This window comes from Labeo rohita, chromosome 12 (genome assembly GCF_022985175.1).
Source record: "Labeo rohita strain BAU-BD-2019 chromosome 12, IGBB_LRoh.1.0, whole genome shotgun sequence".
NCBI lineage: Eukaryota > Metazoa > Chordata > Actinopteri > Cypriniformes > Cyprinidae > Labeo > Labeo rohita.
In genome coordinates, this window is record NC_066880.1 from 24,322,935 (window position 1) to 24,350,630 (window position 27,696).

General features: G+C 38.2%; 1 protein-coding gene across 3 annotated transcripts in view; it reads left to right on the forward strand.

The window, feature by feature from the left end:
- The first annotated feature begins 3,154 nt into the window (after positions 1 to 3,154).
- The window catches only part of jmjd1cb (jumonji domain containing 1Cb), a 133,116-nt gene continuing 108,574 nt past the window's right edge, over positions 3,155 to 27,696 (forward strand). For all 3 annotated transcript variants that reach the window (XM_051124780.1, XM_051124781.1, XM_051124782.1), the window contains exon 1: positions 3,155 to 3,482. In XM_051124780.1, the coding sequence (XP_050980737.1) occupies positions 3,348 to 3,482 (135 nt within the window). In that variant the 5' untranslated portion in view covers positions 3,155 to 3,347. The remainder of the gene's footprint in view (positions 3,483 to 27,696) is intronic.

The window sequence follows — 27,696 nt, forward strand, 5'->3', positions numbered from 1 at the left end:
GTCTCCGGGAAGAGGTACAAACCAATCAAACATTAAAACGTTGAAAATAAAAACTCCTAATAGATTATCTTGTTGCCATTGTGTTACAAAAACAAACTGAGGAAATGTTATGTGTTCCTTTGCTGTTTTTTAAACAAATTTAGCTTTTAAACACGTAGATTCAAGATTTTTTCTGAAATATTATTTCCTTTACCATATTATATAAATATAGATAGACAGACAGGTAAGGTTCAAAGCCCGTTAAGGTTTATTAACACAGCAAATGGATGAACAACATAAAAACAAAGTACAATTATAAATTATACATTTTTTATCATAGAACTAGCTACTTACATAATTTCTACTGTATATAGTAGGCTGTCTTAAAAATGTAATTTTAAATTCCACCTTAAGAACAGATTTGAACCTTGGACCAAACCTGTTCAAATGTAAGCCTGTACCACAAAACTATAAGTGTCATAAGGGGCAATTTTTTGAAACTGACATTTATACCTAATCTGAAATCTGAATAAATAAGCTTTCCATTGATGTATGGTTTGTTAGGTTATAATATTTATAAAAAATATATGAAATATTGAAAACATTGGCTTTAAAGTTGTCGAAATGAAGCTCTTAGTAATGCATGTTACTTATCGAATTTTTTTGATATATTTATGGTAGGAAATGTACAAAATATTTTCATGTAACATGACCTTTACTTAATATCCTAGTGATTTTTGGCATAAAAGAAAAATCGATCATTTTGACACATACAATGTATGGTTGGCTATTGCTACAAATATGTGACCCTGGACCACAAAACCAGTCTTAAGTCGCTGGGGTATATTTTTAGCAATAGCCAAAAATACATTGTATGGGTCAAAATTATAGATTTTTCTTTTATGCCAAAAATCATTAGGAAATTAAGTAAAGATCATGTTCCATGGAGATATTTTGTAAATTTCCTACTGTAAATTTATAAAAACTTAATTTTTGATTAGTAATATGCATTGCAAAGAACTTAATTTGGACAACTTTAAAGGCGATTTTCTCAATATTTTGATTTTTTTGCACCCTCAGATTCCATATACTGAAATAGTTGTATCTCGGCCAAATATTGTTCTATCCTAACAAACCATATATCAATGGAGAGCTTATTTATTCAGCTTTCAGATGATGTATTAAGCTCAGTTTTGGAAAATTGACACTTATGACTGGTTTTGTGGTCCATGGTCACATATACCCGTGCTACTTATGACTGGTTTTGTGGTCCAGGGTAACAAATATATTATGTAAAGCGTAACTGAAAATGTTCTTTTTAGACTATAGTGGGGAAATGCAAATAATTCTTGAATTACAGTTGTAAGAAACTGTAATTTCCCTTATTTATATTTCCCTTTTTCATATTAAGCAATACATGTGCTATTATTACAACAATATATCTGTTGTGAATACATGATAGCAATCTCTCTCTTTCAGAGGAAGGATGGTGGTTATGCTTTCTAACTGATTGAAATAGTACATCAAGCATAGCCATCCTGGGTAGTGGAAAACATCCGGCAACAGATGACATCTGTGAATTGTGGTCTCTCTAGATAATCTTGTTGAAACTCATGAATATTCCTATAAGAGAGCTATTCTGTGTCTTGCAGCTTCATGTAATTAAACATCTGAGGTGTTAAGCATCTAATTTTCTCTTTGTGTACTAAGTACATATTGGGGTAATATAATGGCACTTGGCAGAAGGTAATTATTTCTTTCAACTATATCCTTTCTTTCATCTGTAATATGTTTAATGTTCACATAATAATACGTCTCTGTTACAGTGAAGCTCTATTATACAATAAAATTCAACTATGTAGTCATAGTACATACTGTAATGACATATTACATACACACTGCAAGTGAAGAAAGAGAACAATGAAATACTGTTGTGTGTATTTTGTGGTATTCTCTCCATTGTTGCTTATAATCACTGATGTTCAAGAAGCTGTAAATTGGAATCATGTTGCATTTGACATTTTAGTCAGGCACAGATTAGCCATCCTGCTTTCAGCAGTGTGTCTGCAGGACCAACAATCTCAGCAGCACTCTATGATTTGTGATTCTATCAGCCATGAGATATCTGTCTCCATCTTCTGCTCTGACCTTAAGGTGACACAGACTGATTGTATCCAGTGGATATGCTTCCCATATATCAGCGCTCCTCTTGTGCTCATCAACGAACAGCCCACAGGTCAGCTACTGGAGTAGCTATACACTCGCAAAAGCGTGAAACACAATTGGACACAAGGTAAAAAGATTTTTATCTGTATGGTTGTATGGCAGAATGGGAAGAAATAACATTATTATGCTGTGTATTTTTATAGAATTATTAATATGAAAAAAAAAACAAAAAAAAAAAAAACTATATATATATATATATATATATATAATTTACGATTTATTTTATAGACATAATTTATATTTATATATTTATATGTAGTTTATTATTTTATTAATTTATAATTTACAGAAGTACAATGATTGTCTCATACATAGAAAAATAAAAAATGATAGATGATAGATAGGTAGATCAATATAGATAGATTTATTAATTATTGTTTTATTTCTACTTACAACAGTCTGAATATGATGATGCAATGAACATATATATAGAATAATAATTATTATTAAATATAAAATGTGAATATTCATGATTTTAATTAATTATTCATGTAACTATAAAAAAAATCTAAATGGGTGAACATATTAATTATTGTTCCATTAAAAAAAATACAACAATGATTTTGATATACAATAATAGTTATTAATTATGCAATAGTTTTATTATTAATTAGTGATGATTATTACTCATGTCATTACTCAATCTAAATAGGTGCAAATGCATTGTACTTTGGTTTAGGCTATAATTAACCAACTGTTATAGAAATAAAATTATTATAATTGTTTTATGTTCTTCATTCCTGCGTTGCGTGTTAATGAACCAAAATACAACAACAACAACTAAGCACTACTTTCCTCACACTGGCGTATAGTGTGAAAGCAGCTAGTCTCCCATTGAGAATCTGTCTGGCGGACGTAGAAATTTCCCTGCTGCGGTTTTGCAAGGACTTGTGAGTTGTGTGGCGTAGGGATACCAGTTTTACGTTCGCAGTGATCCGGTCCAGTGTTCAGTTTCACGGAGCGCGAGAGCGACCATTCGCGGGTGGAGGCTGAGAGAAATTTAAATCCCCCGGGTTGCGGTCGACACGCAAAAAGGCGAAAAAAATCACGGTTTCTTCTTTCTTTTTGTTCAGAACGCAGTTCGACGGTGTAAATGTGCGGTCGGTAGGGTGCAAGTGTTGAAGTTTTCGAGGGTTTTCGCCATGGTGGTCGGGAAGCGGTTCCTGTGCGTGAGCGGAGAGGAGCCGCTGGAGCCCGCTCACATCGCGAGCTGGTCATGGCGAGCCGGAGTCATCCGAGCCGTCACTCACCGCGACCACGACAATCCCGAACTGACGGTAAGACAACGGCAAACATGCTGAGAAAAATACATTTCACGAGCCGGAGGTCTCAGCGAGGATATGGCATTTTGAAATAGCCTGTTAAGCGTCAGCTTATTCTAGGTTTTATCGCTTGGTACATGGAAACAGGTTTGGAAGTCAGTCAGGCAATGGAGTCGTGTAGTGGAGTTCTATTTGGATCCCAGTCAACATTGGTGGATTGTAAACGTTAGTTGTCAGCTTGTGACTTTTGTGCTTTTTGCAATCCGATTCAGAATTGTGCTCTTTCCATGTAACATTTTGTTGAACGTTGACAATTGGCATGTAACGAGATCTGAGATCGAATCATAATGTTAAATGAAAATGTTTTGCTTTAAGGTTTTCTCACTGAAATATCTAAAATCCTAATTATAGTATTTTTCCCTGTCAGGCGTAAGCTTGTTTGCTGCTTTGTTTTCCTTAGACCTCAGCGTAGTCATGATAGTACATTCTGCGATCTAGTATTTTGCAAACAGATGGACCAAATGTAACACATCTGTGTAAATGGTCAGGGCCATAAAACAATTCTGACCTATTTTCATTCATGAATGCATAGTAAATAATTCAGGCCCCCGGTGATGATGTTTATAGATCATTTAGAGTTTTTATTTTGGCCTTGGTAAAAACGTTATTACATAAACATACATTTTACCAGCCCCCTCATAAAAATGTTGTTGTGTTTGTTATTAAAAATCTTTAGACTTCTTTCTAATATTTGCTTTTTAATTACATTTTAATTGAAAGATATTTTAAATGATTGTGATTCTGTTTTTATACATTTAACAATTTTAATGTAATAAGCAATTTCAAATGTTGTATTTTATGTGCCTCAAAAACCTCCCCACTGATCTATAAATCCTAAATTATAAAATATTATTTGAATCAAATGAAAAAATACATACAATCCTGATTATTTAAAAATTTTAAATTAAGCTTATAAAGTAGACAGTATTTAAAATATAACCTTTGCGGTAATTCTTATCCATTTGAAGCAAATCTAGCTTTGTCTTTGATCAGTAAGACAGCTCTCATGCGGTGGAGATGAATGGAGCGGCTCCTGTCATTGTGTGTATAGAGTAAGTGTGTACAGTATGCTAGCCGTTTGTTTTCAGGGCTGTGTCCTGAGGTCACCAACTGTACCGCTGCTAATCAGCACACAGAACTTTCCGCACTCAATAGCTGCCCTGCAGCTGAAAGTTCAAACTGTAAATGCTTTTGTTTTCTTTGCCTTTTTTGAAAAGTAAGAATTAAGCTTGTAGTCTGGTTGGGCTCATGAATGTTGCAGGAAATGAAAACAGAATATGGAAACATGGAAACGTGGTCATTTAAAAAAAAGTTGCTTTATTTTACTTAATTTATAGTCCAAGTCTGAAGTGGGTATTTTAAAAAGCGTTTTACATTATAGTGTTTACTTGAAATAGCACACGTTTATACAACCCTGTATGCACAGTATATATTTAGTGTGCATAAACAAGTATTTTCAGTGGCCTAAAATCACATCGTTTAGTTGTGAAATTCTTCAGGCTTTTTTCCCATGACATCGCATCGCTATGATTTGCCACTATTATTATTAGATGACAGAGTTGATGATGGAAAAGTCTCTGATTGCAAAAAAATACCAATGCAGCTTTCATTTACAGCCCTCAATCACATTGGCAACAACTGGCTGTAAAGAGCTGGAAGTGGCCATGTGATTTGTGGCTTAAGAAAACAGCTCGTAACATGAGACCGGTGGTCGTTCACCGCCCTCCCCCACTGCAGCACAGCATAAAGGCCGCTATGTTCAGCCGTTCCCCTGAACCAGAGTTAACCTACAGAGAGATTGCTCTTTGTTCAGTCTGACTGACACTATAACCCTGCACTGTTTTCCTTTGACAGTGAGCCTCCGTTTCCATATCTTCTCTAAGAAGATGTATTAAGCACTCTTCCTTTGTGCACCTTTACTCTGGAAATGACAACAGTTCTGTTTGAGCCCAAGCAATGACACATTTCCTATCTTAATTGTCAGTGGATTAGACTTACATAATATAAAGAGCCCATCTTGTAATCTTTCGCGGTTGTAAAATAGTGGTTCGTAATGAGAGATATGACACTTATCGCTGGGAGAGGTTTATGGCTGACAGGCCTCGAGTTTAAACATTAAAGGTGGATGGGAGCGTTAACCTGAATGCAGAGCATTCTAGCGTGTTCCCTTTTGGGGCGGATTGCGACAGTAGTTTGTCAGGAGTGTTGAAGGACGCCGCATAAGTGAATGCAATGAGGTGGAAAAACATTGAACTTTTGTACTCTATTATTGAGTTAGATATATGCCGTCTCACTGTTGTGCATTCCTCGTCTGGGTTCTTGTGAAAAGTAACAGCCTTTCGTTGAACGCTAGATTTTAAAGACTGAACCCTGTAGTAGAGTAGACAGTCCATGGCTATAAAAATATCTACATATTTGGTGAAATTGCATCCAGAAATGACATATTTCACTTTTAGTCTAATTATTAAGGCCAAGTTGATAGCATTGTGGGATACGGTATTATTTGCAGTGCGCTTTGGTTGAATACTATATGTTTGTGAGCCACATAAGTGCATAGAAAAAAATGCAAAATATACACCGTATGCGTACTGTACTGTGTGTTACATGCTTTTGTAATCAGTGTATTATTCCAAACCAAATGTGCATCTTGATCACTTTTCACTTCAGTGTGCTTACAAATAAATCCTAATCTAATCATGACAAACTATATATCGTTGGAAAGGTCTAAGACTCCGAAATATATATTTTACCACTGTTTTGTGTTAAAAATTATGTAGGAAAAGTAATAGATTAATTTATGACAAGAGTGCACCTCAAAAATTTACATCATAACAGGAGTTCTGACCTTTGTCACAAAAAGACTTTCTTTGTTGCCTTTTTCCCTGTCAGGCTTTAGATATAATAAGAAATTATATATCAGTTGAAAACTTAAAATCTCAAAATTCATCCTTTGAAAACCATTTTAAAATCAGACATTGCATTTCCATCGAAAAATCTACATTAAAATCATATTACAAAATGATTTTGTTTATTAATTTATAAAAATTAAGGTTTCAGTATTTATTTTTCACATCAGTGTTCAAAAATGGGAGTGACAGTTAAAGGGTTAAACCTATGGATTTAAATGTTAAACCTTTACATTTTCAAATTTTTCTACTGACAAAACCTTTACACTTTCTTCTATGTTAGCTCTGTAATGAAGATCAAAAAATGTCACACTGCTTTTAGCCTGCAGTGTGTGACGCACGTGCTCTTCCCAGAATCTGCCTGTTTAACCTGGACTGACCCCTGTCCTGTACCAGCCAGACCTCTCTGGAAAAATCTACCCTCCATTCAAACGTTACTGAGCTCCTCTGTTGCGAGAACAATTACATGATGATGTTTACTCAACACCATTTCATTGTTGTAGCAATACTATTCACTATGTTTTTTTGTTTTTTTTTTGTTTCTCTGCCTCAGTATTTTCTATTGTTTGTTGCATACAGTCTTGTGATGACTTCCTTGATCATGAAGTTTGTCACTTCATACAATATAGTCCTATGGTTGTTGTTTTTTTTAGCATACAGATGAAGTGACATCTCAGTTCTGTGATTGGACTGTATCCCATAGCAACAACGGCCCAGCGGTGTGAATCACTGTGCAGGTTTGCGCTTAACTCTTTAAATGCGGAAACGGACAGATTTTATTATCTGCAGTGTATGCAATGTGTACATGTCATTTGATGTGACAGTAATGGGAACAGTTGTGTTCCAAATGATGCACTATGTACTCTTAACATCTAGTTTATGTATTTTATAAGGTTATGTTGCCATTCGGAATTGGAGTCTGATAGCCTTTCTGCTGCAAAAGAAAAGCTGTGACCGTTGAGTGCATTTTTGATTAATTAAGTGCATCATCCGAGTATTTAAAGTGCATTTTTTTTTTCATGTAAGTGCACTACTCGCACTATTTATACTAAAAAATGTGCAAGAATAGTGTAAAAATATGCAAATTGGCACACATGATGTGTTATACCAGAGTCAAGTGTTTCATAATATTTGCACAAATAGTTGAATTTTGGTAGAAAACTAAATCAGTTAATTATTCTAATAGCAAATATGGTGCTTTGTCATCACAGGCATGCTTTTGATGCCAAAAAATCAGCCAAGGTGGTGGACATATAATTCATCCAATACAAAATTGTATCAATAAAAATAGTTCAATTGAATTACAATAGACTATTGTACCAATATTTGTGTACTATTTGTATGTTTATGCATGCTTAGAGTATTGTGATATTGGCTTATCACAAGTGCATTTAATGACCCTATCAGTCACTTGTGCGGTTCCACTTCAGTTAGGATGCTGCCCATGTAGGAAGCAGACAGTAAGGTGGCTCTCTAGGTTTTGGAACAGCACCTATGTCTTGCTGTGAAATGGCTGCACTACAAAACGGTTGAGTGCATATTTGAGCATTTAATTGAGGTAAACGTACGCAGGTGAAATCATTTAGGATATCAGAACAGTCACACATCAAAGTGCATTTATTGGAGCTGCGCTGGCTGACCTCTCTCTCTGTGAACGGACACATTAGCGGCGGAGGTCTGAATAGCTCTAGGGTGATGCAATGAGTAAGTAGTGTCGTATATCCTGTTATGCTCGGCAGTGACACACACAAAGCCTATTCCACTATTTCTGAATCTCACTCACATTAGAAAGCAGGGAAATTTATTTCCTTTGCTCAATTTGTGTGGGGCTTCCTGTAATTTCCAACGCACTGGAAGTGTTAATGTTGGTTTCTGAGTCTTTTTAGCTCGAGCTAAGACAGCAAATGGTCAGAAATGAAACACAAACAAGGATTTCTGTAGGCGGGAATGGTCGACTGAGCCAACGCAGGCTTCCAGCCCTATCTCCTTGTGCTGATCCTTCTCTGCTTTTGTTGAATGTGCTCTTAAGCGAAACCAGATGTCTGCCGTTTAGACTGTACTGTATATTCGTTTTCAGCGCATACTTTCACAAATCAAATAAATGGACTGTTACTCTAAGGGGTTGGCTTTTTTTAGCACTTCCATCTGAGGTGGCAGTCATGCTATTTGACAAGCCTACTGGAATGTGCTCTTAATTAAATTTGTTTCAAACAAGTGAACTCTTGTTGGTAACCCGACTGCGGCACGGTCGATTCCGGCGTGAGTGATTTGCTTTGAGAAATACTGTCCCATTTCCGGATGGCAATATTAGAGACCAATATCTAAACTTCTCTTTTCGAATGGTCACATATGTTATTGCCCAATGATGCATGTGGAAGTGCTGCTTGAACACAGGAAAGCAGAAGACAGAGAAAGTGGCGCAATGCAGAAAGAGTGTTTGCTCAGACCTTTATGGGCACATGCTTTGTACCTAAATCCAGCTTAGGATGAAAATATACATCTGAGTTTAAGTGTTTGTTTTGTCTTGATTCTTAACGTCATAATTCTTGTGGCAGCTTGGCAAGATCTGAAGGAGGTTGCTGAGAGCCCACATTTATTTAGTTTTGTTGTGCCTGGGGCTAAAAAGCAACACCCACAAGCTGGAGGCGGCATTGTGCAGCATGACACACCTTTAAAGAGAGGCCCAGTGGGAGGTGTGTACACGCCTGGAGCCGCGACAGCCTCTGAGAGACACACACACACACACACACACACACACACATATATCTGCACATACCTTTGGCATGTAGGGCACAGCATGTGGCTGCTGCTCTTTAGATTTAGTGAAAATCTCCAGGGAAATTTGAGTGCAATTACAGCGAGCAAAGGATCGTCCAGGAACAATGCTGAAATCTGGTCTATTCATCATGTGGTGGAACTGTGTCTGCTGCTCTCGAGAAACCTTTGATGCAAACATGTGCCAGTTTTTACATTTTTGAGCCCAGCATTGTTCTTTGTAGTGGCTGAATATCCCACAATGAATTACATCTGGGCTGTGTGACAGTGTATGTCGTGCAGCGATAGAGATGTATCAGCTGGTAGAGGATGCAGTTATTATTAAGAGGTGTTATATGAATATATGTTACTTATATGAATGTAAAATCTAAATGTGTTCACTTGTGATTTGATCACACAAAACATGTTAATGCCCAGAACATGCAGTCAGAGACTGCAAATCTGGTCCATCCAATCAGAATTGAGTGTGTGGACTGTCTGTTTTATAATTTTAGCTATTTTAGTTCTAAATCTGCGTTTGCACTGATGCCAGATTCATTCATTTCTTATGAATTAAATCTTTTGCATTCATATACATTCAAGTTATTAAGAGAAAGACAAAAGTTGATTTGTAGCATGTCATTTGCTAGAGCATCCAAAATATGCACTGTCATCTAGTTATTAAACTATTATATTATATATAGCATAGGAATAATATAAAATTGGGCTACTCAGACATATGAAATTGTGTTTATACTGCCCACATTCTTCTGTAAAAATGTAAAAATGCTGGTATAATTTCTAAGAAACATCTAATGAAATATTGTATATTTCAATGATTGTTTCATCAAGAACATTTCAAAGATTGCTTTTCCACATTTGTATAACTTGCACAAGTTCATTAAAGTTCATTATGTCTGTTTCCGAAGAAGCAGTAGACATGATGCAATGAGAATTATCAGTCACATCCAGTTTGACAACATATAAGTGCAAGTCAAGTTTCACATGTCTTTTTGTTGGTTGTCCAATGGGTTGTGGGTTGTCTTGCCTAGAGGGGATTACTGAGTGCATAAAATCAGTGTCCTTTAAATGAAGGGCAAGGTTCCTTCTGTAGTGTGAAACACTATTCTTTGTTTGGAAGCTCTATGGGCTTCATTGATTGGTTCCATACAGTGGAAACCTGACCTTTAGCAGATGTTTGAGGTCCTGCCACGACTCAGCATGATCCCCAATCTAGACAGCTTTCTCCTTGTTATGTCGACCAAGCTCATCTCTGACAAGATACAAAAAATTAAACCATTGACGTATTTGCATGAGGCAGTCATTCACTCACCACAAGGTTCAGAGGTGGTGATCTTTAATGATCATGGCTGATGACCTGAATACAGCTCTGATGTTCTCAGAGAAATCCTACGTTTGATTGAAATGATGCCAGATCCTAGATGGTTTGCTTTAGCATGTTGCATATGAATGGAGGAAAGATGTATGGAGGTTCTCTGCTTAATAAAATGTGCCCTACAGTGAGCACTAATTATGTTCTGAATAGTACACTAACATAATACTCTTAAAATAATACTATAATACAAATTGTACTCTAATAGACAATTGTGAGCCATACTGTATATCTCGATTAAAGCCTACTGTTTCTAAATATATGGTAGGCAGTACTGAGTATATTAATGTAGCCTGACTGTTGTGGCTCTCTTTTAAAGTAAGTAAATGTAAACCTAGTATGCTCTAGTGCTAAAATTTGAACACACCCAGATAATTAATTGCTTTGTTTCCTTAACTCCATCTCTGCATGCAAATGCCCCCTTTTATTTGTGATTAGGAATTAAAACCATCTTGAGGGTGAAAATAAGCTGTAATAATTGGGTTAAATCTGGTGATATGGGCTACAGTGTGATTAAAGGAAGCTTTTCAAATACACAAAGCATTTGGCCCCTTAAGCCTAGCAAGAGGACCACTTCCACTGGGCAAAGATGCTTACAACACAATAACTTAGTATTAAATCTAATTAGGCTAAATTAATGCTTCATCAAAGGGGAAATAATGCTGAGGGAATTCACATGTGGATTTCTTATTAAGTTCCCAGCTCATGTTAAACGGGTGCTGACGTTTGCTGTGCCGCTTTAGCAGCCTGTGCTAGTGTTTCACCGCAGTGGCAAATTTCACACATTTCAGGGGTACCATGAACCCGTCCTGTGACCGCAAATGAATCTGGAGTCATTACAAAGGCAGTAGATCAACTTGCGCAAAGAATGAAGGGCTGTTTGCGCTTCACCTTCTTTAGAGTGATCAAGTCTGATCGTTTGTCATTTGCATGGCAGATTACATAAATGATGTGCCACAGGAATATCACCATCTGGATTATGGGTTCTCTTCTCGCACCAAATGAGTCATATCTGCGGATTATTTTGTTTTCTCTTGGATTTTCTCTGTGCATGTCGCGGATGAGCCGCCACATAACGGCACAAAGCAGAGACCGCAGAGATAAGGATTTGCCGTCTTTCTTCAAGCTCCTTGCATCTCTGTTTCATAACCCGAAATTCATTTTCATTCTCTGTGCGGATCTTGTTTGCCGAGGAAAGCAGATAATCAAACAGACTTGCTTATGACGTGCCATTTGGAAGTCTGGCAGCATGAGCAGAGAGTCAGTGTGCAGGATGTTGTGAATTTGATGTGAGCGCAGCTCCCTAAAGGCCGGCTTAATGGGATGGGAGCAGACACGGCTGCCCTGTAGAGGGATTTAGGAATGAACAGTGTGAGCACTGTTTTCCTCAAGCTTGCTTCATCCCAGCTCGGCTGCAGAACCGCAGGAAAGCACCGGGCCTTTGTGTGTGTGTGTATGTGTGTGTGTGTGTATGTGTATGCGAGCATGTGTGTGCATGCAGGAAAACGGTCTGGATGCGTTCGCATACCCGCTGCTGGAATTTTCTTTCCTGCAGGTGGTTGTTGGCAGTAGGGCACTCCATGTCAGGCATGAAGGAAAAGAAAGGAATGCTGTGAAAATTTGGAATGAAAAATGGGGCCCATTGTTCCATGGGTAATAAGACATGTTTTGTACTGTGCTCTATTGTCAGCTACTAGAGACTTTGAAGAACAGGAAAATGGGAACGTTTAGTGAGAAAAATAGAGCCCTTAAGAAACTGAACATCTGAGAGTGGGATTTGTGCTCTTAAATATTAGACAAAACAAAATCCCTCAGGCAAGTTATGTGCTAAAGAAGCAGCATCAGTCTTTGATAGTCAGTTGTTATGTAATTCATTGTCAGCGTAGGTCTAGTCCTACACAGGTGATGAATCGTGTCTCTTTAAATGGAGAATAAATTCACTTATCCGAGACAAAGTAAATGACTGACGTGCTGCTATCGCTTTAAACCTCAAGGCAGCGCTTTTTATTTTCTGATACAAATGATATTGGTCATAGTCAAATGAGATAAATGAGTCATTCACCTGTCCTTTACTATGTTTTCTGGGTTTCTGTGTTGTGTTATGTTAAATAGGACTCCTCTGTTACATGCTACGCCAAGGATTTCGCTTCAGGAAAAGCATGTAACATTCCTGCGGTGCTGAATCTCAAATCTCAAAATCCTCCTGGATTGGGATGTATCTCCACCGGAAAGCTCTCAAGAATGAGATTATTTACTGTTGGTGATAAATTCAGTATGTTTAATTTAATAACAGTTCATTTTGAAGGATACATTCAGTAGGAAAAAGTTTACACATTAAGTCATAAATTGTTTTTGAGAAGAGCCATTTGTTTGATGTGTACACACATTAAAGGTACAGTTCACCAAAAAATTAAAATTTTGTCATTTATTTCTGTCCCTCGCTTTCTGAGTTTTCTGACCCTGCATAGACAGCAACACAACTTCCATATTTGAGGCCCAGAAAGGTAGTAAGGACATTGTTAAAATAGTCCATGTGATATTAGTGGTTCAACCTTAATTTGAAAATGAAGCTACGAAAATAATTGTTGTGCACAAAGAAAATACAAATAACGACTTTGTTTAAAAATTGGTCCGTCAGTCTTCAGCGCTGTTTCTTAAGTTTTGTTTGCACATATTATATTTATACAATATCTATACAATATTTCACTAAATATGTTGTACAAAACTGTCATAATACTGTCACTACTCACCCCTGAAAAGTATGGTTATATCTATTAGTTACATTTTTTTTTTTTAACCTATTCAACTGTAGTGTGTGTGTACCCTTAATTATTGTGTAGGCCACTCTCTAAAACTCGTGTCAGAGTAATTAATGTGAAACTCAGAGACGATAATGATGATCCACATCGATAGAAGGCAGTGCAGTGTTTACGAATAACAGTGATGCTAACGTAAGCTGAAAACTACTGAATGCACCTTTAAATAACACTTTGTATTGCTGAAGCCATGCACAACCTTTTATTCGTTCCATGTTGGGAGATATCCTGCAGAAATCTATTGTCTTTGGGACTGGTTGTGAATTATTTTCTTGGGTTGCGTGTAGCAGCGGGATGGAATTTCTTTAGACCAGGGTTGACATCCTGCCTGAGTGCCTCATCTGGAACTTTGTTTGCTTTTGCACTACCCAGTCCTCTGCTGGCCGCTCCCCTGGGGGCCTGAAACCGGGGGCCTGCTCAGAGCATGTCAGAGTGCGGTTTCATCCGAGCGTAGGCGCCACGCTGAAAAGGCCCGTTGTGCTGCGGCCTTACGTTGGAACGCAGACAGTGGCGAGTCCCGTGCTCTCGTTAAACGCTCACATCCTTGAGAAAATGGCGGGAGACCATGCTCAACTAGCAGTCAGCATTCTTTTTTTTTTTTCTCTACACTGCCGTCACAGACTTATATATATTGCTATATATAAAAGCAGAAGACATGGTAAATTATGTATTTTTTCTTTACAAGGTTGTGTCCTGTAAATGTGTGGGACTTGGCGGTAATTTAAGGGTGCTATGGGGAGACATCTCTGAGTTCACACACAGAGGCAGGAGGTCTCGGCAGTCTCGCTCCGGCCGTAGCTCAAGCTTCCCAGGGGGCCCCTGTTCCGCCCACACTCTTCCCACCTCTTTTTGGCGCTGCTGGCCCTCAGGGGTCTTCATCTGTGGCTTTTGTTTTTCTTGAATGCATATATAGCACTTTTTGAAGTCCTTCCTCCAGATGTGGTCGTGGTTTGTAATCATGCACTGATAAAGTCTCACTTTGCATTTGAAACGGAGTTCTGTGCCATTTAAACCGGTAATGATCTTCTAAAATACTGTTTAATGCCTCTGTGTTGGATTATGTGAACGCTGCCGCCTGCAGTTTTCACCTGAGCTGAACTCCACCACAGTCACTGTCACAACTTTAATATACTAGTCTCAGCCCAGACGTCATGCCCACGGGCCGCCCACAGTTGCTTCTCCGACTGTTTGATGCATGTGTGTACAAAACTGGAAAGCGCTTGTGAAAATCACAAGCTCCTATCATATTGCTTGACTGCTCTGCAGCTGCTGGAAGTCGCTGTGAATGGGTTTATATCAGTCTGCTAGTACACAAAATCATATTTAAAAGCTTCTGAGAATTTCTGAGAGCTTAAAAACTGGAAGTGAAAACATTTGTGAAGTTTGTGACTAGATATCTGCAAGCAGAAGTGTTTGTTTTGAAATATCTGAATCAGAAATAAAGAAATGAAATATCTGATCAGAAATATCTGATTTCTAAAGTTTTACATGGAGCTGTTACACCGTAATCTGAATGATTTCTTCGTCCAGTGATGTTTCTCAGAGCAACCTGACCGTAAAAGACAAGCAACAGTGTTCACTTTTCATGTCAGTCAGATGATCTCTTCCTGCCTAAAGACGTGGTCACGCTTATTTAGGGCTGCAACAATTCCTTGATTCTGTTCAAATATTTGATTAAAAAAAATCCTCGGTTGCATTTTACCCGTGTCGAGTAATCTGCAAAATAAAGAAAGTGGCACATTCCACATACTAAACCCATTAAAAATTTTAGTAACGCATAATGCTATTAAGAATTCACAAACGCTACGATACAATTAAATAAATATATGCGATGCAGGTTTAATGTATGCGCTTTAATTATTTGCATGCGTGTAGGTTACGTACGTGCATCTCAGAGCGGCTCCGTTCATAGTAAATGATGCTACACGAACTAATACCATTTACATGTGTGGAGCATCTCAAACTCCATCTCTGCATGTTGTTGAGAGTTTGGGTTGAATATAACATTCATCTGGGAACGTGCGTTGTTTCATCAGATTTGAAAGGTAAATCATTTATAAACCTACGCAAACACAAAAGACTACATCTTTCTCAATATGCTAACTGTTCATCGCGAATTCAAAATAAATGTTTAAACCCTCACTATAAGTTTACATGTTTTGATGTTCACTTTAGAGGTCTGCGCGGGACTGTTTTTTTTAGTCCCGCTCCCGCCCGCTCCCGCGAAGTTTTATTCCGCACTCACCCGCTCCTGCTATATATTCACTCTTTGTTCACCCGCTGCCCGCTTAGAATAATTTTCTTCCCGACCCGACCGTTCCCGCTAAGTTTTTATCTGTTTCCAGAATCTCACATTCAAACCGAAAGAGAGAGATAACAAAAAAAATTGTAGGTTGTACAACAATTTATTTAATTTTTATTCTTCTTGTCGAGATGCTGTTAATACGGAAAATGTGTTGCAGAAAAAAAAATGTAGAAAAACATGTACAAATTGTAGCATATTTATTATTTTTATTCAAAATACAAATATGACATTTTTTGTCAACACAGTAGCTTAGGAAAAGTGTAGCTGAAAACAAAAATTACATCTGCCATTAAAAATTATAAGCAAAAGAACAAATTTGTTGGCTTGTAGCCATTACGAAATTAAATCACTTTTAACCTAACAATTTAATGAAAAAATGTCCCGACGTCGATTTCAAGGTCTCTCCTACAAAAGAAAATATATAAATACAGCAATAATAACTAGTAATAAATTAAATGATATTTCAAAATTGTAAGCCATTAATGAAATTAACGAAAACCTTTACTTACTTGCAAAATCACCTTTTCCAAATTATTTTAAATTCATTTAAATTTAAATTAATTATTTTAGTTATTTGCGTGCAGCGCGTGCATAACAGTCATGAGCACAGGCCGTACAGGTGCTCGATAAAATGAGTAAAGCGCAGATATGCTGTTCAGAAAGGACGTCGGGAACGGCATATTATTAGACCGCCCGCTCCTGTCCAAATTACACCAGAGTTACCGACCGCTACCGCGTTTTGTTTGTAAATTTATTCCCGCGTAGCAAAAAATCTGGTCGGGTCCCGCGGGTCCCGCGGGAGAGCCGCGGGAATGCAGACCTCTAGTTCACTTATTCAAGAAATTACAGTGGCTGTAGATCTTCTATAATAAAGAAATGGCCAAATATTAAAGATTAAGTGGACATTTGGATTAAATGTTGTTGAGTCAATATTAAACAAGGATTAGATCGCACAGTAGTGTAAAAACAATCGTCAGGCTGTTGGCGACCCTTGCAGGCATTAGTTATAATGCATATTGTACATTAGCTCTGTTGTTTATAATGCATTATGTATTTTAACAGTTTTGTTCAGTAAAAGCATATGATTACTTGCTTTTGATACTTCATTTGAACTAATTATTATTGCCTTATTGCTATTATATATGTATATTAATTAATTTTCAAGGCTATTGTTCACTTAGGTCTATTCTTATGACTGCAAAATAAATTATAATTATTTGATTACTCGATTAATTGTCAGAATAATCTACAGATTACTCGATTACCAAAATAATCATTAGTGACAGCCCTACACTTATTGTTGTTCAGCAAAATTGTGAAATTGTGAAATGTTGATATCCAGTCATTTAAATAGGAATCCACCCAATCGGGAGTTTTGCGTCAGGGTTAAAAAGTTTCCCATGCAGATTTAGCTTGTTCAAATTGGTTGTGCAAATTCGCCACACTGACCAACAGGAAGCTCTTTGTGACCCTAAAAATGTCACAGATTTATTACTAATTTGGCTTGACCTTAGGGATTGCCCATTGGTCAAAGTCGAGCTGCCTTTGCATGTTTTTTTTCCGTAGTGTGTTTTGCGGCGTTAGTTGGACCCCATCGGTGGCTTTTTGGACGATTGAGTGTGTTGACTCCTGCTCATTCCCATTGATCAATCGTTGTTTAAATAAATGACAAAATATTCGATTAATTGTCAACTGATCGTCAGTTAATCATTGGCATCCCTAATAGGCAGTTATTTCCTCTCACACAGGTGCAGAATGTATGGTACATCCTAGCTGGCTGTCTTTGTGTGTGTTCAAGTGGCAACCTTTTAGCCTAGACACTAGCGATGTGAGGCAGCAATGCTTTGATATGGGTTTGGTTTGTCCTGGCCTTTAAGTGGGTATTTGTGAATGAGCAAGTGGACCAGACTTAATGCTGATAGTCAAAAATCTGGCCCTACATAATTTTATTCTCCAAACACAATGGAAAGTCGGTTTCTGTCATGCTGGTGAAATGCATGAATGTTCACTTGCGGTTTTGGCCGTGTCCTCATGGAATGTGATAATGGAATGTGAGTTTCTTGGGCTGTACTCATTTGCAGTGCTTTGCTGGAAAATCCCATCTGTGAGAATCAGGCCAGGCCTGAGATAAATGCAGTGACAGAAGGCATCTTAATACCAGACAGAGCCTGGACTACAGCCACCTGGGCTCTTTATATATACCCCATGTATCTGTGCGAGACGCAGCAACTGCTCAAGTAACTGTAAGATGCAAACGCTCTGACATGTCAATTGTGAAATGCAGAGCTCGTAATAGGTTACATTAACTTCAAATGTTAAGGGCTGTTTTGGATTGGACCCAAACATTCTTAGCTGATAGAGTCATTGTTACTGACTCCAAACACCTCTTTATCACCAAGCAGCTAAAGCCACTGTAATTACAGGTGTGTAAGTGAGTGAAAATAACACGACAAGCCCGTACAGCAATCATGTTGCAGTTTAACATAATGGGGCCTGATCAAATGCGGGAATTTAGTTATATGACTAGGCTAGCTTTTGTTTATTAAAGAGAGAGCGAGAGAGACAGAGAGGCCAAGAGGAAAAAGAGTGGAAATGAAGTTTCCATTCCGTGGTGCAGTTGTTTGCCTTCGCTGCAATTTGGCGGGAGTCCTGTGGCCAGACGTCTGTCTTCCATTAGGAGGCTGAAATACCCCGCTGTGTTTCTACTCTTGGCATCAGGATGTATACATCATCTTCAGCATTTTGAAATTGCTTGGCTGGTGTTTGCCTGTTTATTGAGTAACATGTCTGCAAGCAATTGACGCAGCTTTCGGTGAGTGTTTTCAATTAAAAATTCAAATGCTGTCCTGCATGGGGTCACAGGCTATTTTCATGACTTTGCATTTTTGGACTTTTCGGTAGTTTGCATTCTGCTGTTATGATGTTTATCTTGGGATATCGCCTGCATCCTGTTGCCAACAGTAGGCAACAGATGATAAACATAGTTAAGTGTGCAGGAATAAACTGGCCTGCGTAGTCTTAAGTTTACCTTAAGTGTTCTGTGAACCCTACACTTCATGTTACTTATTGACTAAATACAGTTTAAGGGTTGCTTTGCCACTGTTTCAGTTGGTCCAGACAGTGAATATCACATTTAAACTGCTTCAAGGTGCTACATAACCCAAATATTATTGTTATTATTATACTACAGGAGTAATTTGCCCCAAAATGAAAATTTACTCACCCTCGGGCCAGTTTGTTTCTTCAGTGAAACAGATTTGGAAAAATTTAGCATTATGTCACTTGCTGTGCCTTCAAAAACAAACTGACAAAAGCATCACAATAATCCACAAGTAATCCACACGACTCCAGTCCATCAATTAACGTCTTGTGAAGTGAAACGCTGTGTGTTTGAAAGAAATGAATCCATTATTATGCTGTTTGTAACGTCAAACTGCTGCTAACCAGCTAAAATACCAGTACTCTATCCATATTATTGCCTTTTTCCCAGGGTGAGTTCATTTCTAGCATATTTTCATTTTTGGGCGAGCTGTTTCTTTTAATATTTGAGCTGTATTTGGAATGCTGTGGGACATTATAGGCATATTTATATTCAGCTGGTGCGTGTGGTTAGCTTTCTTTTTCTTTCATAACAGCTAAATGCGGTCTATGTGCGTCCAAACATACTGCCACATATTGATTTGTTCTGTTCAGTAAGACTATGCATGATGCACTTAATATCATTAACTTGAATGATTAGCAAAAGCAGGCGTCTAACATGCTCTAGAGTCTGCAGCTCTTTGGTTAAACAGCTGAAATTCATTTAGCTTGATTTACGCAGTCGGCCCCTCAGAATGTGAGCTGCTTGTTGAGAAATATAGTGGCCTCTCGACAGGAAACACAGACAATGCCAGTAATGATTGTGAAAAATGGAAAGGTTTTTTTTTCCATGATGTCAAGCCCCAGCCCTGAAATGAACTAAAATAGTTTGTTGATATGTGTGTGTGTGCACATGTGGTCCCAGTAATCATGTTTCTGGTTTCAGGGTTCACCCGACCTGCTCGACAAGCACATGCATGTGTCATAAAGTTGCACTGCCTGTAATTTTGAGAAAATATTACAACTGTCCATCCAGCAGGCCCTTTCCTGTATCACATCCTGTTTTCTATGGTAACCACAAGAACATAGCAGAAGCTCGGCACCCTACGGCAGGAAAAAGTGAGAGAAAGGAAAAGAACCAGAGAGCATGTGAACTGGGTTGAGTTTGTGGAGATTTATGTGATAGCTTCAGGAATTCACATTTCTGCACACAGCTGAAAGACATTAAGGCCATGTTGAACCTGAGCCCTGTTTCAGATCCCCTCCCTCCATGCACCCAGATAAAGGTCACCCAATGTCCCGTCATCAACAAACACAGAACTGTGAGCAGTGCATGATTATGACCAAAATCAGTCGATTATTTCCCATGACTGTTTCGATGAATAGATTTGACATTAAAATGCAGAGCGCTGAGGTTCAGCGTGAGCTCATTGACAGTCCATGTGTGAGTTCTGCACTCTCACAAACACTCTTGTTATAATCAACAAAACTGTCTTCACTGGAAAAAAATCTTTCATTTATACTCTGTCTACACCTTGTTGATTATAAAGGAAGCATTGTAGTTGTCACTTGCAGTGTATACTAGGTATTACACAGTCTGCATTGCATGATACCTGGCGAATTCATAGGTGGTTCCATCTAGAGTTAAATATAAAATACTTGTTTGCAGATTGTTGCAGTTTTGATTATTTTTTAAATTATTTTTAATGAAATTATTGCAATGTGTTCTTGGGTTTGGCTTCAGCATGAGCATGCATATGCTCATGAGTTCACACCGGTTTGGTTTGATTACAACAGACTCAGTTTAGTTAGTTTCGTTCTTTTGAATAAATGTGAACACGCCATCTGAACCATACTAAATAAGCAGACAGAGATGAGATATGCCCTCTTTTCAGCCTGCTTCCAGACAAACTCTGCTGTGGAAAGCAACTCAGACCAAAAGACATCTAAACAAACCAAAAATAGGATGTGATGGTGAATCATACCTGGTTCTTCTGAGCTATACTACCCATTACAATTAGGTACAGGCGTTAGGTCCATCGAAAGTCGTAATTAAAACTATCCAGTCAGGTTGCTACTATATACTTATGCCTTTTGTTTTGTAACTTTATGGATGGTTTTAAAAATGACAGTGTAAAAACTACACAAACCAGGACTAAATCTAAATTTACTTTTTTGGTCCAGACCAAAAAAACCCCCAAGACTACCGAATGAGTGTGAACACACTCTTAGAAGGCAGCATGATGTTGCTGTTGATCTTTTGGAGCAGCCTTGGTGTCAGGAGCCTGCCTATGATGCCAAAACTGCTGTCTAGGTAGGCAGCTCGATGGGTATTGCAACAGAGCTGTAATTCAATTTCAGATTTGTAATGATTGTGTAGGAGGAGAGAGAGAACAATGATATTGCACAGGGTCTGTCACAGTCTTCCCTCGCTGTCTTACTGAAGATAACTTCCCAATTATGCCGAGACGTGAAGAGCAAACAGTACTTTGAGTTTTATAATGTGCATATTTAAAATTATGAAGTAATACAGACATATTCAAATGTTGTTATGTATCTTGTAGGCTTTTGTGTTTAGGTTTTTTTTTATATGCATCACCTTTATTTCTATAATGCATTCTATTTTTATCGTTATTTATTTATTTTTACAATAATGTTAGAGCTTTTTTATTTTCTGTACTTTAAATCAAAGCATTTTCTGGTGAGCTGAACAATATCAAACTGTTTTTGCATCATTTTTGGGTGTTGTTGTTATTGGGTCTCTAGTGGGCAGACATACAGAGTTTCATTATGTTTGACTACAGCATGTTTGAAAAGGGACTTCTGCAGTGACATTTCCCTGTCCTTCTGAGGCAGCATGTGCTAATTCACAGACATTTTTGTTGTTTGTTGTCTGTTTTTCCGTCTGGCGTGTCGTGAGGAAAAAAGAAGGCAGTGGTGTGTTGTGCAGAGCGCACATGTGGTACTAATGCTCAGCTAAATGCTGCTGCTGTGGACAGATGGCCGTCTCGTTCCATTCCTCTTTTTTCCTTCTATCATACTCTCTCTTTGAATGACACCACTGATCACTGCAATATCATTGTTGTACCAAAGCAGAACAAAATAGCTCAGTGTTAACAAGCCTGTATTAGGTCACTCTTCGTTTGTATGTGTGCTTGCATGTGTTCATGCATAACTGCTAGATGTGGTTAGATAACTGTTTGAATACCCAATTATGAAGGAATGCAGCTGACCTGCTTTCCTTGGTGTCGAATAAGGACTGCGTGTCTTCTGCTTACAAGGGACTGGCCACAGCTGATAGCATTCCCAAATGACATTCCGGCATCTTACATGTCAAAACATTGGGAACTAGGGCTGGGCGGTATGACAGCATATACCGTGCAGTGGTCAAAATGTGTCAGCCTGTAGAGGTTTTGCTGTTCTGTTTATACTGTGGTAGGTATATTTGCACAGCTATAATTAGGCAGGACTGCTTCACGTTATTTACACATGACAGAGAAGAAACAACATGAAGTAATATGAAAATATAGAGCAGGACGAGTCCCTTTTCTAATTATATAGGATTCAACTTATGTGTGGTTATGCGTATATTTATTCTGGCTATTTTTCAGCTGTTTCTGTGGTTTGTCTAATCAGAAGTTAAAAAATTTCTTAAGATAAATCCAAATTTTGGTGTCATCAACTCATCAAGAAAAACACCTAGCAGACTGTCGAAAGCATGTGCTATTTTCATTGCGACTGGCTTGATCTGAGTCACGTTTTGGCACGTGTTTTAAAGATTTCTTTTTAAAGAGCATGTTGATTAATTTGCCTTTCATCTTTTTTTTCCCCACATATGACATTTATATGTGCCGAATATTGCGGAAATCATTTTGTAATTCTAAAATTAAAGATTAGTTAATGAATATTAAATTCAGCATAATCAAGACTCAATCAAGATTCAAATTCTTCTTAAATTTTGTCTCTAGAACAATGTTAAGAAAAAAAGATTAGTTTTAAGTTAGAAAATGAGCAGAACATATCAGTTAAGAAGAATTTAATTATTAAGAAAGTTTTGCAGATCTGGACCCTAAACTTGGGGTTTGTGTCCATATTCCAAATAATTAAAGAAAATAATCAAATGATTTTGAATCATTAATTGAAGTATTTGGAGTATTTCATTATTATGTGTGAGAAAGTTTTACAGTGTTATTCCACAGTATGACAGAGATCATCTGTTGCATCTGTTTAGAGAAACAAACTTAAACAACCCAACCTTGGTTATTTGGCAACCCAGCGCTGGGTAAATATTGGACGGAACACATGCTGGGTTATTTTTTTACCTAGCTGGTTGGGTTAAATGTTTTTACCCAACATGCTGGGTTGTTTTATTTATGTCAGCTATTGTTAAAAAATGATTATATTGCTTAAAATAAAATAGGCTGGGAATTTAAAATCACACACAGAATTATAGAGGCAACATGCATTATCAAAAGATGAACATTTATTAATAAGCGAGAACACCCATGGACAAAAATTAAATTTATTTGGGTGAATACAGCATAGTTTACAATATTACATACATTTGAACTCGTTTAACAAGCATTTTAGAAATAAAAAATGTAACTTATTATATATATATATATAAAAAACAATATAACTTACAGCACAATAAAGGCTTTGCAAATTAAATAAAATGTATACAAACCTTTATTTCGATAAAGAAGTGCACCAAATCAGCGGTGCTAAGATCCGCTCTCCTGTGGAGGACACAAAAAGCCCACACACTGACTGTAACTCAGCACCTGGGTTGTTTTGTTGGAGACAGGGTAGAAAAAAATGACCCAGCATTAAAAATGACCCAGCAGCTTAGTTACAGAAAAACTATGCAGCACCTGGGTAAACAAAAACAAAAACAAAAACAAAAAACAATAAAATGACTCAACAAGCTGAACCCAGCATTTGGGTTAAAAAAAATGACCCAGAATGCAGAAAAGGTACCCAGCAGCTGGGTAAAAATATTAAAAACAACCTAATACAATGAACCCAGACTGAACCCATCATTTTTTAGTGTAGCCTACTCTCAGACTCAGAGCATAATTGAATCTAAAGTAACTTTTGGCAAGAGGCACGTTATGGTTATGAATATGTGTTCATTTTCATGAGGAATTTTCAGAATTGGTAAATGTCATACAAGATCCATACATTTCAACAAGAATGCCTGTCATGATTGCCCACGGCGCCTGTTAACTTTCCCACAGAATGATAATGTTTGTTCAGGGTTTTCCATGCAATTGACCAAGCGATGGAAGGCAACCTTATCACAAGATTAACCTCAAAGCAGATGTTTTTTTCCCCTCTATAATCCAGCCGTACACCGGTTTCAATGGTCTTATTGAAACGTCCAGTTAATCAGGTAATCTGAAACAGACCCACTGCTGTGTTTTTCCTCAAGTGGAAGGCCGTGATCTCGCTCGGACTGAATCTCACCCCTTTGTGCTTGTTTCCGTCCTCAATAACTCAGACCGGCGTCTTTGAAGAGCTAACAACTACTCCATATCTACTCCAGAGCTCTCGAATCCAGATTATCATTGTTCTCACGTCACCTCTTGTAATTCGCCAGGCCTCTGCAGTTGTGTTCGGCTCCCATCAGCTGTGCTGTAATACAGCCTGGTCTCTCATGGGCGCTCTGAATTATTGATCACAGGCTATAAGACTGAGAAATAGAAGGATGAACTAATCCCGCTGCCCCGTGCCAAAATTAAACAGCGCTTGCTATAGAAACATCTGGTCCTGTGCTTTGCATTCTGACAGATGTAGTAAGGGTGGCGTTTTATGACCTTGTATTTAGGCAAACATCTCTCCTTCTGCTTAGCCGTCCCCATCTTTTATAGGTGGCACACTCAATTTTATCAGCAGATGTTCAAACAGCAGAGGAGAGAGAGAGAATGCTTGCTTTGCTTTCTTATATGTTCAAACATCACACCCATTGAAGCTCTGCATAGAGTTGTTTTTCTCAGTCAACTTCTTTTGACTTGGCTGAAGTTGTGCAATATCTAAAATCTCCAGTGAGTATTTGGAAACTTCTGGAAGGTTAAGTAGAGTCTCAGGGCCACATTAGCACAATAAGGTTGTAACAGTACTGTAGAGTGTGTAACAATACTTTCGGAAGTAAGAATTGATTTTCTTTATAGGGAACTTTGATTTTGAACTTATTAACCTTTTAAAGACGCTTGTAGTGATCTCCAAGATTGTTAATCTATGGACTATGCTTTTATTAAAGCCATCTTTGAATATAGTGCAGTTAACAGACATTTGGCAATTCAGAGATTCCATTTTGATAGGGTCAAAATCTAACCTTGTCAATAGATTTTCGTGGACTTTCGGATACATTTTGGGTTCTGAGTAAATGTTGTGTAAAGCAAGTGTTCAGTTGGATTCAGTTTACATTTTTCATTTAACGTAGATCTCATTAAATAATTATACCGGCCATCAGCCACTTTGATCTTGATGTCAGTGTCTGCATTGGCCACTAAAAAAACCCATATCAGTCGACTACTAATTAGAATCTTTTGTTAGGCCTGACAGTGATTTAATAAGCTGTTTATGCCTTTCTTCGATGCAAATGGCTCGCTGTATTGATAGTCTTGTGTAATCAAAACACATCTTGATCATCTGTGGTTGGGCAGATTCCACCCATACAAGCAGCGCTCTGGCTATTATATTTATCTGGTCTGTGAGTAAAGGCTTATGTGAATAAATCAACATCATTAGTCTGGCTGCTTTGTTTGCTTGCTCACAGGGGCTGTGCGTGATGATCAGTCAATACTACGCTGGAGCTGGCATGCTAGCTGCAAACCCACATAACCTACAAATTACAAAAGCCTTGCAGGAGGGATGCGATTGGAGCGGGCATGTTTATCCCTGCCTATTGGAAAAACCATCTTGTAGAACAGCTAGCTTGTTGTTCAAAATGAAATGTAGGGTCTCTTTCAACACAGAAGACCATGAGTTGAGCATGTTGCATTCAGGCGAAGCAAATAGACAGTTTTAAGATTCATTATCAAAAATGCTGATCATGTTATTTCAGCCTTCTATACCACCACACACATTATTATCTGTCTGTTAGGGTTCATCAAGGTCTGTTTTTACACTGGTGTCTTGTGCTGGGCCTCATGTAATGTGATGCTAATGGGTGCCGGGTAACAAGAGTGATGTCAGCTGTCCTTCACAGTCTTCACGGGGGCCGTTGTCTTTCAATTCAGCCTGATGAGGTGGAGGATGAACATTGAGCCATTTGCAATAATGAGATGAACCTTTGAGCCAGTGCATTGTCCATTATTTATGAACGCCGCCATCCTGAGCAGAACCACTGGGCCTGATCTGTGCGCTTGACTGCTTCCTGACATCACATGCAACGAACAACTCCAAACTTTAAAAGCACAAGGCCATTTGTTCTCACTGCTTTCATGTTTCCATCCTTTTGTGCTCTTGCTTGAACTGCCGTATCTTGGCTCTCGGTTAACGCCTCCTCTCTTGTGTTATAGCAACTCTACACCCGTCTCCATGTGGAGACTTGAGCTCTTGGCATTGGGTGTAATTAACACGACCTGTACGGCAACCCAGGAAACTTGTTGTGCTCGACTCAAGGCGAAGTTGTTCAAGTTTAAGTTTCACAGCCATAACACAGGAATCTGTTTTCCCAGGCTAGGAAGAGGGGGAGGAGGTGGAGGTTCTTTTTTAATTCTTCAGTGAGGTGCTGCTTTCAAGTGTGTGCACAGGCATGGTGAGACAGCAGTGTGGCAGCCAGGGGGCTGGGTGCGGGAAAACAGGCCGGCCACTCCCTCCACTTGTACCAGCCTGTTCCATAATGAAGCAGCGCTGTCAGGGGATCATCTTTCTTCAGCCCCGGTTTGAAAGCCAAACATTGGAAGGCGCCTGAAAAATGTGCCGGGCGCTTAAAGAAACACTAACCTAATACGCTCCTTCAGCGAGCACATGTGTAATGAGAAACAGAGGATGTCTTTGTTCATGCACCATGTGGAAAATCATTGCCTCTCCCCCCTCTATGTGTAGTGTGTTTGTGTGTGTGTGTGTTTTTTTTTTTTTTTTTTTTTTTTTTTTTTTTTTTAGAGCCATTCTTTTTCTGTAACTTAAACAGTAGATCATGGCACTAGCAACACCAAGGTCATGGGTTCGATTCACGGGAAATGCAGCTTATAAAAAATGTATACTTTGAATGCATTAAGTCGCTACCGAAGCGTCTACCAAATACATAAATGTTTTTTGACTCAGGAAGGTCAGAATGGAAGATGACATTGTGTTTTTTTTGTTTTTTATTATTATATCTTGTAAAATCCATATGTCTGCTGTGTGTGATGTGCTGTAGAAGGCTTTCATGGGCTGATGTTTGGGAATTCTTGTCCGGAGAGTCAGAGGCACCTCATCAACACCCATTCCATTGCGCTCACGCATGACTGGACAGGTCGAACTCACTCAGGGTTGTGCAGAAGAGACGTCTGTTCATATGAGAGAGAGAGGACTTGTTGTAAAAACACCTGCATTTGTGTGCGCTAGGGGTCAAGGTTATTAGGAAAGGGTGATGGCAGCTTTGCTTGAGTTGTGAGTGGCCATCATAAACAGGCGCCACTTCATCCATTGCCAGGCCGTGATTAATAACCTGCCAAGTACTGCCTTAAATCATACCCCTCAACCAACCTGCCTGCAGATTTCAAATAGTGGCATAAATTTGGAAAATGCTAAAAATCAGAACATATTTCATACTTAAATGAAATCAAAATAGAAGTTTTTTGGCTTTTAGTATAAATATGTTCTATAAGCTAGTGTGCTCCAAAACAATGACAAAATTCGTATTTGGAAGATATAAACGTTCAAAATTTACAGCCTGTAACTTCCACCAATATGGATCAATGATTTC